Raw genomic sequence first — 15,604 nt, 5'->3', positions numbered from 1 at the left:
GATAAGGATGAGGGGGACTTTTCTCTAGTCCTTCTGAAATACACCAGACCAACTTTCTACAGATGTACCAAGCAACAGTGATTTTGTTTTTCATTTTTCTAACCTTAATGGAATGAGACAAGAGTTACTTCTCTCCCACACACTGAGATGATGGGTGTAATGGGAAACTCTACCAGCGCTTTCACTTATGAATGGGAATACTATTACGATTATCTTGATCCTGTGGTCGTGGATGAGAGCAAGCTGAAATACAACAAATGTAAGTCTTTACGTTTGCATAATTGTGTATTTGTCTCCTCCTGTTGAATGAATATAACAGCAGTTTTCCCACTTCCCTTTCAGACTCAATTGTTATAATATTTTGGATAATTCTGGCCGCTTTTGTGGGATTCCTCTTCCTCAGTTTGAATCTAATGTCGACCATTGGAAACTTACCAAGGTAAGCGTGATGCATCGTCTTCCAGTGTCTTCACTGCCTTGAATCAAAGCGGAGGGAAGTGGGTTTACAAACTGAGACACGCTAAATGAAGCTAAAGCCACAAAGCTCTACATTAACTTTTAAACATTTTTCTCTCATTATTACTGCAGGAGTCACAGATCCAAAATCAAAGGAAGCCACAGAATATCAGCTGCGTGACCCGAGGCTGAATCTGAACGAGAGCACTTTTTATGGATATGAACAAAAATGTTGAAAACTGAGGTGACGAGCACTAATTCGAAAATGATGGTGATTAAAACACAGCTGTGAAGATAATGCCAGGGGAACGCAGAAATTAGAGATTAGAGATTTTGTAGCTGTGTAAAAGAAGGAATAGCCAGTAATTCTGCTTTCATTCAGCTTCACTGAACACCTACAAATTGCAAGGCTACGTTTACCCATAAACAAAATGTTAAGTAAATATTACTCTGTGCTTTAACCAGCAGTGTGTGTACATACAACACTAGATGTTAAAATGACAACGAGAGCACAGGTACATTATTGTGATTCATCGTGATGGCAGCTTTACTGCGAGGAATCCAACTTCTTGAATTTAGTCCACAACACAGATTGTGTTGTAAAACCCAAAGTTTTCATTTACAATTTCAGACAGTATTAGAATGAGGTAATATAGGAACCATATGTTAAAAAAAAAAAAACATGTACAAATTTGTGACAGATTTGTAAATCAACATTTTATAATAGAGGCTTTTACAAAGTATCTTCAGTTTTTTTACAGTAACAAAACTAGGCATAACAAAATTAACAAATACAGGCTTTCTTGTAAGTGGGTCTATTTAAAAGAGCACTGTTGTGTTCGGATGTCACAGTTAACTCTTTAACGTGACGATGTCATTACAGATGGCTCTGAGGGCTGTTTGTGGCGATCTGGATGCTTTCCGTCGCCTACACTTGGCTCTGGTCACCCCACGGACATGAGACCAGAACAGCTCTGCCGATGTGGCGCCGCTCCACAGCTCGTGGATGTACAGCGACAACAGATACAGCCCTGCTTCTGGAAGGGAGAAAACAAGAGACTTCATTCATTTACATTACAACTAATTATAAATGATTCGTTTTGCCGGGGGACACACCAGAGTGTCATTATCTGGCTTTCCAGATATTGACAGCGAAAAAATAAACACGCACTTAGTCATGTTTTTATAGTTCGGTTAGTATGCATGTGTCAGAGAGACTGTGTCAAAATCAAGTTTCTGCTGCATGCCTGAGTGCAGATTTCCATCTGTCTCAATCAGCAGCTGGGAATGTTTGACTTGTCTTCACGATTTGTACTTCGAATGGCTTTTTTGAATGATGCTTAGTAATGCAAAATGTGATACACGCAGGGATATGTAGTTAAACTGATTTCTAGTAATGTAATTAACCAAAATTGACTGACTGCACTGTTTTGTAGGAGCAACACTTCACCGACACTTAGTATTTGATGGGAGCTACAATAAAAGTTGCAAAATTTAACAATGTCTTTATCCAGTTTCATAGTCCACTGCTGAATTGGACTAGGTTTTTTTTTTTAATGTTATTTTAATAACGTAATAACAGTCATAGGACACACATGCCAGTTTTCTTTCATTCAGTACATTTAGTAGTTAATTTAAAAAAAAAAAAAAAAGCAAACATTTTCAACAATGTTCTTGGGCAACCCTGCTCTTAACATCTCTGTGACCCCAATTAGTCAGAGATCTTGTGGTGATATGCAGTGGAAAATGGAGTATTTAAGTGAATTAGAGTATTTTCACTCTAATGATATAGTATTCAGTCACAGATCTGTGAGTCTTGGTCTGTGAATAAGGTGGCAGGCTCTTACCTCGTCTAGACTGATCATGAGTGTCTTCTGGCAGGCATGCAGAGATGACTGCCTGGTGCAGCTCTGGAATGTGGCCTTGGGTCTCCAGTAAGCGCATCATAATGTTAGTGAATCGCTGTAAGGCTTCCCCTCTTGCCACAATGCTGGAGTGACACTGAGCTTCAAAGGCCTGGTGGTAGAGTCGAAGGAGGTCAGCTTTCAGGCCAGGATCGAGCAGCACAACGTCCACAATTTCCCTGTGTTTAATCACAGCCTTTTCAACCCAGTGCAAGAAGTCCTTTGTTCTGTTTTCATCATACGAGTCCTCCACCAAGCACCTCAGGGACCACTTGGTGAGCAGGTGCGCAGTATCAATGGCCAGCTGTCTGGGATCCAGTTTGTTTCTTGGCTGAACCTGCTGAGGTTCAGAGAAGGGAAACACAGGCTCCCAGTGAACAAAGATACTTTTGAGGTAAAATTTACACGCTGTCAGGGGACTCTCTCTTTGTTTCTCAGTTTCAGCATCTTCTGCCAGGTTCTCTTTCTGTGTGCAGGCCTGGGAAAAGGAGACTTTACTTCGGGCCTTATCTTTCCCCATCCCTGAGGAGGAAGAACAAGACCATGTTTATCCCATTAAAAATACATTGAATGATTTAGATACCGTGAAACAGAAGAAAGCTCTAAATTCTCCAGTTTGTAATGGGAAAAGTATGACATGTCATGACATCACATGTAATGGCGTGATACTTTTGAAGCCTCATTTCTGTTCATTTCTTCACAGAGGAGAGAACAGGGGGTTAGCAAAGGAGCAGCAACTCTGGAACGGCTATTGACCAGAGCTGTTGCGCTAGGGTTTTGAGGAGTGCAAGCTTTATAACATGGGCTTTGCTTCATTGTAGGCCCTGAAAGCCCAATATTAAATATTAATCGTAATTTTATGGGTATTAATGGAGGCTTTTTTACTCATTACCTCCTTTTAATTTAGGTGTTTACAGTATTTTCTCCACCTCTTAGAAAGAAAGACAACCATGACACCATTTTACAAGCTCCTTAGTGTGATAGAATTTGTTGAAGGACACAATCAATGGCACTCACCCAGCAATTCCTTCACTTTGCACTTTTCAGACAAGTCTTGGATTTGGGTAAAGAGCGCCTTGTTGCGGGACAGGGAGGCCCAGCAGAGGAGCAGAGCGAGGGCTTCGGTGCAGGAGAGAGAGTGTGGGTGGAGTGTGAGCCGCTCGGCCTGTTTGTTTGCATTGAGAGCTGTCCCACGATGCTTCAGTACGGAGCAAAGGGTCTGCAGGAACAGGCTGAGCTGAGCAGCCTTCATACCCAACCTGACAGGAGGAGGTCAAACAAACACTGACATACTTGACCAGAAGACAGTTAACATTTATTATGTGTGAACCTTTGTCAGCAACTTCTGACAACAAGTCCTGGTTGAAGAGCGAATTGAAACTTAAGTTAAATCACATTAACATTTTTTTCCACTGTGACTGCCTGGCACTTTTGAACGTATCCGACAATTACGGTGCTCTACCTGAGGCGTCGGCTGATAGTTGATGTCACACAAAGGAACTCATTGATCAGTGGGAGAGGGAGACACTTCACTGAGCTCTGAGGTTTCTCCCCCGTTGACGAGGAGGTTTTCGCTCCATCCACCTGCTTCTCCTTCTGCCCGAGGTTAGTAAACCACAGCGCGTGGAGCAGATCTATGATGGCACTTAGCAGATGCTGGTCCCGAGTCCTGAGGAGGATAATAAGTACAGACCGATGTGGAAAATATGAAAGTGACTGAAGAGATTATTGTAGTAATGTGAATGACACTGTCAAAGTAGAGAGCCAAAATTAAGAGCGGACCTTACTCTCAAGCTTACCTTTTTTCAACCACCTGTATCATCCAGGTTAGGAGCCCACAGCTTTTGATGAGGTCATAAGCCGCCTTGGTCACACGGGCTGCCTGGCACAACACCCTGATAATCTGTGCCTGGTTGAAAAATACATGTGAAATAAATCCAAACTAGACATAACTCTGTTTTTTGCCTTTTCCTTATGTGTTTTTCAGAGCAGCTATTTATGCTTATGTTCCTTATATATCCTTTTTCTTCACAGAGTTTAAGACTCTGTCATCCGTCTTGACTTCCCCATTAATGTGTCGAATCATTGTGATTCTGTACCTGGGAGTGTTCATCACAAAGGGGGCTGCTGCTGAAGCCCAAAAGGCTCTGAAAGATGCCTTGTTGGTTGCACAAGTCATAGCAGTGTCCATCACTTATCCCTTCCTCCAGCACACTCAGGATCCACTCGCGTTCCATCTTGTGCTGCAGAAAATAGCAGACGGTCAGTAATACTCCCACAGCTAACACCCCGTCACAGAAACAGATAACATCAGTCTAAAAAAAGCCTGAGCTAAGCAAAGCAAACAGATGAAGGCTGAAAGTTGTTGATGCACAAAGAGTTTATTTGGACAGTCGTTTATTTGTTCAGGGTAAAATACACAAATCGTGATTAATGACTTGTTGAACAAGAAAATAAAAAGCAGTTTACTGTAACACTTTACCTCCAAGTCAAAGCCATAGAATAGCCTGAAGAACTCAGGGACTCTTCTGAAGTCCAAACTCTGATGGGACAGCAGAAACCTGTTTAAAACCACATACATGTGGTCCTCTGGGAAACCAGGTAAAGAAAGGAAAAAGGGTCAATGATCCTGTGGGCAAAGTCGGCTATTGCGTTGGTAACATATTGTATATAGGAATGAAGCAAAGCACACAAAAAGAGTGAAGTTTACTTCCTCGTTAGTTCAGTCTAAGACAAGTCTTTAACAAATATCCTAAAGTAAATATCATGGGTCAAATGACCATGGCCAGAGACTAGCTCAAGTTTTCAAGGTTACACACCAGGTTTTAGCATCTGCTGAGCCGCTTTCGCGATGTAAGTGGTCAGGACGAACGGAAGTCTTTGATTCTGCTGTCGAATTCCATTCTTCACTGTGTCCATCAAGTACAGCAGCTGTTTGACAAACACAAGCCCATCAGTGTTTCTGGAGGTGACTCCTTTCAAATACTCACACGCCAACCCCCTGTCACTTTACCTGTCTCTTCTCCCTGAACCGGGCACCCTCCAGGTGTTGGTAGAAGCAGCTCAGCACGTGGTACGCTGCCGCTCTCACCTTTGCGTCGTAGCTACTTAGAGCCGTTACAGTTAATCCAAGGGCGTGGCTGGATACAAACTTGAGGCAGTCAATAACACACTCTGTCACGTAGAGGATGAAGAAAGCAACACATGTCAGCCTTGATGACCTAAACTGATGGTTAGGCTCCATGACAACAGCAGTTAAATACGCTCACCTGGCTGCAGTATGGCGCTGAATAGAGGCAAAAGAAAACAGGGATCGTACAGATCCCCAAGATCCTTCAATGCATCATTGTTGTACAGCAGCTCATGCCCTTCCTGTAAGAGAGCAAGAAATTTATATTAAAGGTCAGTTCAGCCAAATAACAAAAAACATTGTTTCACTGACTACTGATGGTATATAGCCATGCACATATGTGAGGTTTCATGATATCCCAACTGGGATTTCTGCAAACCGCACCAGCACAGTGGAGGTGAGTGGAATTTCATTTTCGCTGCTCAAAGAAATGAAAAACTACTTTTGAGAAACTCGATCCCTGGTTATTTCCCAGACCTCACTGCGGACAATTTGGAACTACTTCCAACCAAAAAAAAACATAGCTCAGATATCTCAAATATGTCAAAAACTATCTGCACGGCGAGACACCAAAAAGGGATATTTGAGATACTGTAGTTCTGGAAAGTAAATATGACTTAAATATCTACCTGAGGGATGATTCTGCGTTGCTGGGGAAAGTGTGCAATAGTTTTGAGCATCCTGTCAGTTTTCAGCAGGGCCAACAGGTCGTCTGAGCTCGCCTGCTTCCACAGAGAGGCTCCCAGGCTTTTCCTGGTCTTGTGGTGCTCCACAGCTGCCGGGCCCCACAAGAAGGATCTGCCGTTGAAAACTCAAGCTGAGTGTTTGCGACGGACAAGCGCACTTGTTGCATGTACAACGTAAAAATGCGAATGTAACTTACTGAAACTTCAGCAGACTGACGTGGTTGCTTTCATATTCGCGAAGAAGCAGCAACAGATTCTGATCTGCAAAACGACACAAGATGTAAGAAGAAAGGACGACAACACACACAAACACAAACACAAACCTTCCTAAGTCCTTAGATTTCATGCTTTACCTGAAGTATTCAGGGTAGCTCCATATGCTCCCAAAAGTATGACAAAATGATTGATGTTACAGACTGCTGGGCATTTCTTCACCAGACAGAGAAGAAGGGACACTAACGCTTCTGAAATTACAACAAAATAAACATGGTTGTATTCAGTGATTGAGGAGTAGGGCTTTAGGTTTGTAATTTAGTCTTTTTCTGTGTATGGTACCTTTAGCCTGACATCTGCTAGGCTCTTCATCAGAGTCCAGCATGGTTGGCAGGAACAGAGAATGGCTGCTGGTCATCATGTGCAGTGTGGATAAAGGCAGCAGATTCTTCTGGACCTCACTGCCGCCATAGATCAGTTTCAACAGGTGGCTCAAAGTGTTCAGGAAGTGGTGATCTCTGTAGCGATACCTAGAGTGGGTGAATATATTTTTTAGGTCATTCATTTAAAAAAGAAAAAATTATCTGATGCGACAGTGTGGATCAAATGGCAGAATGGATTTCGACAAATATCTTACTTCAGTCCGTTCCTGACAAAACTGTTCCACTCAGATGCAGTGATGTCTTCAGCTGATGTCTGTGTAAAAAAAAAAGAAGATAAATAATGAAATGCACAAAGTAAAGCCATACATGTAGAATATGTATGAGGAAAGCAAACCCACTAGGAGCCTGTGCAGTTTTTCCAGGATGCTCTGCTCCTGCTCTGAGGGCGAAGTAGCCTGGTCTTTAGAGTGACTATAAGAGGTGATGAGACACTTGAGAGCAGCAGCTGTGACAGACTTCCTCCAGGTTTCTTGTTCTTCTGGGCAATCAGCCAGTTTCTCGTTGATAACTTCTACTAGTTGCCACCTGGAATACAAAAAAAAAAATCATTTAGCTAATACATTGTGACACTGATAATTTACCTTTTGTCATGAGTTCATTATTACCTTTCAAAACTGTCCACTTTCTGTAGAACATTGGGCAGATCGTTGATCAAATCCCGGATGTCCTTGATGTTCGCAGCGAGCTTGATCAGACTGGCCAGCGTTTCTGCAAGCTGGGCTCCAGAGTCTTCTGTCAGGTTTCCCAGAACAAGTTGGGACAATTTGGCGAGTAGTGTTTCCTTCAGGGCTTTTAAAACTTCTTTTTGCACTAGAAAAACACAGTAATTGAGCTTATCCAAATCAATATACAACAGGCAATGACTGAAAAACGAGTGACATGAATTCTGTTGCTGTATACTTTTAGACAATAGAGAACCTGTCTTAGTACAAACCATCTTTGGGTCTGGCTGGGTCATCTCTACTTGCCACCTGTAAGTAGGTATTGATCAGTGGAAGGAATCTTTCTGTCTGGTCTGAGAGCTTCTCCATGTTTGCCGGCTCTAGGCACCACGCCTCAAAGCAGAGGCGGTGGGTGGAGGAGTTCTGCAGCAGCAGGGAGCCGATGGCCTGAGTGTCTGAGAGAGGCTGCTGGAGACAGTGCAGGAGCACATCTGTGTGGATGAGTTTGGCACTGCCTGGCTCACTGGACAGAGCCTGGAGCAGGAATGCCTCCAGCGCAGGGCTGGAGCAGGACAACAGCAGTGTGCCCAGGCCGCGGAGGTGTGCCTGCGTCAGAAAAGGGCTGTGGTCCTGGGAAGGGTTAGATTTACTCTCTGTAAGGATCTGCAGTGCTGCCTGACCATAGACACTAAGCTTGTCATGTGTGCCCTCAATGCTGGGAGAGATGAGGCTCTCCTGGGGGAGCAGCAGCAACTTGGAGACCACCTCTCTCAGATGGCAGGAGTCCATGTAGCTGTGCAGAGACAGGAGGCCCTGGAAAGGTCTGGACTGTGTCTTTGCAGCATGAGAGCCCTTCTCCATCAATTCCTTGAGAGCAGCCCTTTCTATAGCCCCCAAGTAGTTACTAAGAAGCTCCAGATGACTCAGATCACAAAGAATGGGGGCGCTGGTCTTCAGAAATGCTAGAATGTCATCAGTCAGCTGAGCACACAGATGCTTTAGTCTGACAGGGTTCAGAGTATGAGGAGGCAAAGCAGAAAGCTCCAGAGCCAGAAACCACTGCTCCAAACATGGATGCTTGAAGATGGAGCCAAGAGCCGAAAGAAGGATCTGAAGAGAAAGGGGGTGACATTAGATGTACTAAATTCAAAATTAGTAGAAATGAACCTGATATTGTTGGTCATACTTTGACCCAAAAAAGGATCCATCAAATAAAAGTCAGTGTGAAAGCTGAACTTTTTCTAACCTGCTCTTTATCGGCTTCTACTGTGGTCGACTGGTTGCGTTCCAGGAAGAGGTCTGATCCTTCTTGGACGTTCTCGACTGCTGGCTCAGGCTTTTTGGTCTCCTGAAAGCCTTGTAGCTCGGTCACCAAAACCTGGAGTTGTCCCATTAAGGTCTTCAAAAGGGCAGCTCCTATGTCATTGGAGAACTGTGCAGAGGAATATAATGTGCTGTGAATGCTTTTAAATTAGCAATTTACTGAATAGTGAGCTTGTCTTGTGGTCTTACCGTGCCAAAGTTTTCCACTGTTGATTTGATGTAGAGTAAGATCTGCTTGATTGCAACTGGAAACTCAGCCATCGACATGAAAGCTAGAGTTTCTTCCACATTTTTCCTGAAGGTGTCCTCAAGCAAAGCGCTTGGCCCTTGGCTATACGCAGTTTTCATCAGTGCAGTGTATGAATTGAGGTTTGGCAATCCCTTCGAATGGCATTCAGAGGACCTGAACTGCAAAAGAAAGGGAATTGCAATTTTCTACATACGGAAATTACAACATCAACCTTTCAGTTAAACACTCTCTTGGTGGCACCAAACACTGACCAGCTCTTCCCGGCACTTCTGTGGCAGCCATTTGGAGTAATACTGATGAAGGTGTATGATGGCGGGATGAGGAGAAGCAGAGAGTTCAGAGGAAACAAGCTCTTTATCGTACTGCAGCAGTGCCAGACAGAGGGGAAGCGGCTCTCTCTGACAGTGCAGCACATCGGAGAGCACAGCAGATAAGTACTCATACACCACTCCTGAGGGAAGCAAAGACAGATTGTTATCAACATTACAGCATATAATACAGGTAATTTCAAAATACTTATCAGAACAGAGAAGACAAGTCAAGCATACATATGAAAAGTTGCACTTTTGATGGAGCAAATTCTTAATTGTCAAGCTGCAAAAGAAAATTTAGGTGTGCATTAACACTATAACCATTTTTGCCATTTTGGCCCCAAAACAAGTTCTCCCACTCTCCACTTTTTGATTTAATATGTTTACTACTGGTCTAAACTGCGGCAGACGTGCTTCACCTTGGTTTGCTGGCAGTTTGTTTCGGGCCTCCATAGCAGCAGGAACCACCGCACTGAAGGGGAAGGTTTGGATAATGAGGTCTTCACTCAGAGCTGGGCCGAAATCCTCCATCTCACCGTCATTGCCCTCCATAATGACATCTAGCATGTCTAAGACATCTACGAAACACATGGTCGGATTGAAAAAAAAAAAAAAAAAAAACATTTCACAGACATATTTATGGCTGGAAGAAATCAACTTGTATTCCATCTTGAAATGCTCACCATCTATGTGAGAGACAGGGATACTAGCAGTGTCGCCCTCCTGGCTACTCAGGTTGGCTTGCAGATAAGCTGCCTCCTGGACCAGGCTGGCAACCTTATCTGTGTATGCGTAGGAATTGCACACCAGTTTCACCAATACCTAGAGCAAGAGACCAGGAGTTCATGATCAACTATAACTACTATGTTACTATTCAAAATTTCTTATTTTGTCTAACCAACAGTATAAACAGTAATATTTAGAAATGCTGAGATTTAAACAAATACGTTACGTAGATGGACTCACCCTCTCCAGGAACTGGATAACAGTCTCTTGTTGGTTCGGCTCTACTTTGGCCAGCTGGTCAAGCCAGAGTTCAAGTTCAGTCCAGGTGTACTCAAACACCCCACTGTCCTTTAGCACCTGAATACAAGGCAGGAAATACAGAACAGCGGTTGCTTTTTCCTAAAACGAAGTTTTAGCAATACTGTTGGGAACAAATTGGTAAAGTTAGTGTGAAACTCTTGCAGTTAAATATTAACATACGTATTCCCTACGATGCTCTCACTTCATTAATCTCATAAATATGCGGTTTTTACTACAGTATTATTATGCTTCAGGACAGACTACTTTTCTTGACTGTAGGGACTGAACCATCCCCCGGTATAGCTGCTAACATGTCCAATATGAAATAATAAATTCTTCAAGCTGTCATTTTACTCTTGAGAACTACTGTGGGGATTAACATGTGCTAATGTATTTTTAAAAATGTGTATTTGAGTTTTTGTTGGAATAATATGTTGTTGATTATATGTCCTTCTAAAGTATGGAGAAAAATCCCACTGTTAATTAGGGGTAAACAATGATCAAGTCCAGTGCCTGCCTGGTTGGAAGATTTGGTGTTACTTTAAATATCTAAATATCTATGTCTCAAACATAGTGCAAACTGAAGGCAAATGCACAGAGGAAAAGGGGAAATGTTCCTTACCTTAAGAACCAGCATCCGTGTGGAGGTTTTCAAGTGGCTGCTGCTACTGCTGACAAACATTTTGAGAAGCAGGTAAAGTACTGACCTCTCTCCAGACGGTGATTCCGCATCTGCAACATCCTGGGAATACAAGCGACATCGAACACACCATAAACAAAGTTGATTACAAAGCAACAACTATCATTGAAAATGACACTAAATAGTAAACTAACGACAACATTTTAACTTCTTCACCTGTATGCGGAACCAGGAGAACTTGCTCGCCGGGAGATCCAAGGCCAACTGCAGTATCTGATACTGCAAAACCGGGGGAACTTCTTCCCTCATTCCTTTCTCTGACACAATCCCTAGAGAGGCAAGAACAATGATTCAGCTTTAAAGCCTATTGTTAAACATCACAACAATACTGAAAAAAAAAAAACCACTACCTTTTAGGAGCTTGCTGAAGTCAAACTTGCACTGGTTAACCAGATGCGGCACCACTTTCTGGTAAAGACAAATGACCTGAAGAATCAGAGCCTTGAGCAGGATGACCTCCGCTGTCTCAGCACCTGCTCAACATAAAATACAGGAGTCAGTCAACTGACGCTGCTTTTCTTTTCCCCTTTGTTTTAGAGGACTGATCAGCACAAAAATATATACATTTACTGTAAATGTAATTACCAGGCGCTTCATTTTTATTATCCGTCTGTTCAGCACTCCCTTCTGTTTTGGCCTTTTTTTCCTCACCGTCCATCTTTTCCTTCTTGCTAAGTGACTGCCACTTTGCAACTATGCTCGTCATATCGGGCAAAATCTGGAGCAGAGGACAAAAAAGTGGAGACGCGAGTTGTTGAATGGTGCATCACCATCATTTGTGTGAATGGTGACTGCCCCTTTTACTGTAGCTTGCCTTGCTGAGCGTCTCCCTGTACTGCTGCACCAAATCGCCCATCATGTCGAGGGTGTATAAATCTGAGCTGTGCCCCTCAGACTTGTCCAGAAGGTACTCTATATTCCTGTTGGCCCTTTTCAAGATGAAATTCATCATGGACAGAGTTGTGAGCTGCACTGCTGTGTTGGCAAGCTGTCAGATACAAGAGGAGATACTCTGAAAACATATGCCCAAGTACTATACATTTTCAAAGTTTTTTTTTTCTTTTATTTCCTCCACATTGTTGACAGTGCTAATGAATTTATTTCACGAGGCTACTTTCGGTTACTTACGTTGAGCCCTTGTGTGAAGAAGGCCTTGTTACAGACAGGAGGAAAAGATATCACCATAATCATGGAGAGCAGGCGAGGAAGAGGGATGACCTCACAAGTTTGAAAGACTGCGGAAAGTTCTGGTTGGGCCTGATAGATCTGAAACAAAAATGCCAACAGGACCATTATTGTCTTTTAAAAATAGAAAAAAAGGTATTATCTAATGCGGATGTCTCAAGATAAACAAACACACCAGAAAGAATTACCTTTTTAAGTAACCTGACATTGTCTTGCCAAGCACTTTTGAGGCGGGGGGTGTATGAATACTGAGTCTCTTTGAAGTATCTGGCCAGCATATCTGGGCTAGATTTCAGTACGTCCACCACCAGCTCTGCCACCAGTTCGTCTTCCGTGGCCTGCTTCAGCCCCACCAAGAACTGAAGCAGGACGATGTTACCAGCTCTAGAAAAAGACAAAATCCGACGTCAACGCGACGGGGTTTTCCAGAGGAGTGGCGAGGCAAACTTGACATCCTACAGATGACTTACCTGCCGGCTGTCCCAAAGCTGGCATCATGAAAGCTGATTCCGTGCTTACGAGAGCAACAGAGGTCAAGGAGGAAGCTGTGGACAAGTTCCCGGACGACAGATATCCCAGCGCACTCTGCGTTCTCCACCATCTTGCAAAAAATAAATAAGCCAATTTTTGCTGACAGAGCGTTTGATTCAACAAACACAAGAGAAAGAGCAACTAACTTACTCTGTTATCATCAGTGGTTGCATCCACAATCCCATTCCATTTATACAGAGACGCGATGTTGGCCAGTACAGCAGGAGTGAAAAATCGCACTTTCTGTGTTTTACTTATGGCCTTGTTTAGTAAAACCTGCAGAAAGATAAAATAACGACAAATATAATTATCAAACCCACACGCTGAGTTTTAAATGGCACGTGCGAGCCGCTGAACACTTACCCTAGACTTCAGCGTGGACAATATCAGATTGACGAGAGACATCCTGTCCTCCTTCAGACCCGTACCCAGGATCTCTGGCAGGAGCTCTGACACACCAAACAATACATGTCAACAACACGCCGCAGGTAACAGTTCCTTGAGTAAAGTGTAATACATACATAATCATTACCTTTGATCTCTAATATCTGTCCCACTGTGGAATTATCTCCGGACACCAAAAAGGACAGCACAAACTGGATAAAAGCCATGCGGACATCAGGTCTTCCCTGGGAATTTGCAGAGAAAAATGTGAGCATACATATCTACTGAACCCAACAACTCCATTACAACTCCATCAGCCGAAAGAGACAAATGCTACAATCACACCTTCTTATCTCTTCTCTTTGCCAGTCCAGCCAGAGCTTTACTGATGTGGATGTGACTCAGGACTTCTCTGGCAGCTTCTGGACCTTGAGACACCAAGGCGGACAGGAGACTGAGGCACTGTCGGACAAACCTGTGCGCGAGGGGAAAAGGCACATTTTAAAGGGTGCTGAGGGCCGACGTGGAGGTCCCCGTGCTGGGGTCAGCAGAACCAACCTGTGATTTTCTGACTGGAAAGATCCCTGCAGGAGTTTCATGTAGCTGGATACAGTCTTCTTCACGATAGCGTTGCCGACTGTGTTGAAGTGGCACAGGTCACTGGCTGTCCTCAGAAGGATCATCTCCAAGCTCTCAAAAATCAGCATCGTCTGGACAGAGGCAAGATTGGATCAGGGATTCACTCGTCCGAAAGCAGACAGCCAGCCAGCCAGCCAGTCAGTCAGTCCCATCCACCCTGAAAAGGACCTCAGCTTACCTCACTCTCTATGTGCTTCTCTCCCTCCAGCAATTTGAATATTTCTGCACACTCCATGGAGATCTTAATATAACCTTCAACCACGTCGTACAGGTCTGAGCACGGCAGCTTCTTAGCGGTTGACGTGAACGTCTCCAGTCCTGCAGGCGATAAAAATGCAATGGTGAATCAGAGGAGAGGAGAGGAGAGGAGAGGAGAGGACAGGAGAGATCTGCAGACACCCCAGGCAGGAGGGATGGCGCTCGAACGCTGACTACGCCGAAGTGGGGGGTGGATGGATGGACGGACTCAGAATCCCTTCTGTGAGAAAAGCGAGCACTGCTGTAACAACGACAACGCGTCCATCTACACTCACCCTTCATGGCTGTGGTGGGTTCCTTGAGCATGGCTTTAAACACGGTCCCATTGAACTCCGGAACTTTTTCTCTTTTCACCGGAGCGTTTGGCTCCTCCGAGCCTTCGCTGCGGCGCCTTTTACCCATTTTGATATGTAGAAGAAAACAAAAAAAAAAACCGGTAGCCACTCGTAGTTTTATTCCCGCTGCCCTGCCATAAAAAGCTCTGTCACAGTCACCCACGCCGTGTTGTAAACAGAAAGCTGTCCAACGGCAACGTCGTCCGGTCGGAAACCTTTGTTCTGCCGAACTTCAGTTCCGCACCCTTTCTCTTCCGTTTCCCTCCGGGGAAAGTGGTTGTTCCTGCTCCAGCCTCTACGGCTCGGTAGACCCGAAGCTGCATTACCGCTGCATAACTGATTGGGCCGTTAATACCTCTTCAATAGAGATATACTATGTTTTATAACGCACACTTAGACCTAAAGACCCATTGGAAACCCATACACGTCTTAAGGGGCAAAATGCATAAAAATGTAGCGCTGTATCCAATTTAGCAGCTGTTTTTGTCTCATTGAATTGTGAATTTATATGTTTTATGTATTGTGCTTGAATATTATGATGAGTCTTCATATACATTCTGATGAAGTTATTTCAGAGACAACACAGACGTCATCCACTTTATAGAAAGCCCTCACACTGACACTTACTAATTATTTAACAAAAAACTGTATTTCATTTTGTAAAGCTCTGAGATTATAGTCTCAGTGCATTTTTTTTGTAGTCTTCAGTTTTCAACAGGCCTTGTTTTAGTTTTTAGTCGATTACAGCATAATGATTTTGGGAAAACACATTTTGCTGAGACCGTGTAGACATAGCTGTGGTTTAGCTTTGTAAGCCTATTTGTTGAGTATGTGGTTCTCAACCAAAGTGGAGCCTCCTAACAGTTATTCTTTCAAAAAGCCTTTGCAGGCATTGCCTAACCATATCTCAAACTGATAAGAGCCCAATGCTGTTCAGTAACGCATTTAAAAAGACTAGGTGATCCGAAATATAAAATCAGTTTTTGTCAAGTCGTGGCTATCTTTACATTGTCGTCTTTTAGTATATATTTGTATATTTATTAGAAGGTTATGAGAAGGGAAAATCAAGCAACTCATCTGGTGACTGCGCTCGAAGCTTCATAAAGCAGGCTGCATTATGTTTGGCTAACACAACACACAAAGACTGCACTTCCAAATGATACACCTC

At 43.5% G+C, this 15,604-nt stretch overlaps 1 protein-coding gene across 1 annotated transcript; it reads right to left on the bottom strand.

Annotated features, from left to right (window-relative positions):
• Nucleotides 1-1,145: 1,145 nt before the first annotated feature.
• urb1 (URB1 ribosome biogenesis homolog) lies at nucleotides 1,146-14,665 on the bottom strand. Its single transcript, XM_040130965.1, has 39 exons — nucleotides 14,377-14,665; nucleotides 14,022-14,161; nucleotides 13,763-13,914; nucleotides 13,550-13,679; nucleotides 13,353-13,449; nucleotides 13,184-13,269; nucleotides 12,971-13,096; nucleotides 12,760-12,890; nucleotides 12,478-12,673; nucleotides 12,233-12,370; nucleotides 11,919-12,092; nucleotides 11,690-11,822; nucleotides 11,455-11,577; nucleotides 11,261-11,373; nucleotides 11,027-11,146; nucleotides 10,345-10,461; nucleotides 10,062-10,200; nucleotides 9,798-9,956; nucleotides 9,319-9,518; nucleotides 9,007-9,225; nucleotides 8,741-8,926; nucleotides 7,767-8,604; nucleotides 7,438-7,642; nucleotides 7,171-7,357; nucleotides 7,027-7,085; nucleotides 6,732-6,919; nucleotides 6,530-6,640; nucleotides 6,374-6,437; nucleotides 6,120-6,288; nucleotides 5,630-5,732; nucleotides 5,374-5,534; nucleotides 5,180-5,291; nucleotides 4,843-4,949; nucleotides 4,460-4,603; nucleotides 4,160-4,269; nucleotides 3,823-4,029; nucleotides 3,378-3,619; nucleotides 2,304-2,882; nucleotides 1,146-1,493 (listed from the first exon to the last, which is right to left on the bottom strand). Exons 1-39 carry the CDS (start codon nucleotides 14,501-14,503, stop codon nucleotides 1,309-1,311), a joined length of 6,777 nt encoding a protein of 2,258 aa, XP_039986899.1. The 5' UTR covers nucleotides 14,504-14,665; the 3' UTR covers nucleotides 1,146-1,308.
• Between the last annotated feature and the right edge of the window lie 939 nt (nucleotides 14,666-15,604).

This window comes from Xiphias gladius, chromosome 7 (assembly GCF_016859285.1).
Source record: "Xiphias gladius isolate SHS-SW01 ecotype Sanya breed wild chromosome 7, ASM1685928v1, whole genome shotgun sequence".
NCBI classification, from domain to species: domain Eukaryota; kingdom Metazoa; phylum Chordata; class Actinopteri; order Istiophoriformes; family Xiphiidae; genus Xiphias; species Xiphias gladius.
Note: the sequence above shows the minus strand (reverse complement) of the source record. Positions and strands in the feature narration are given on the sequence as shown.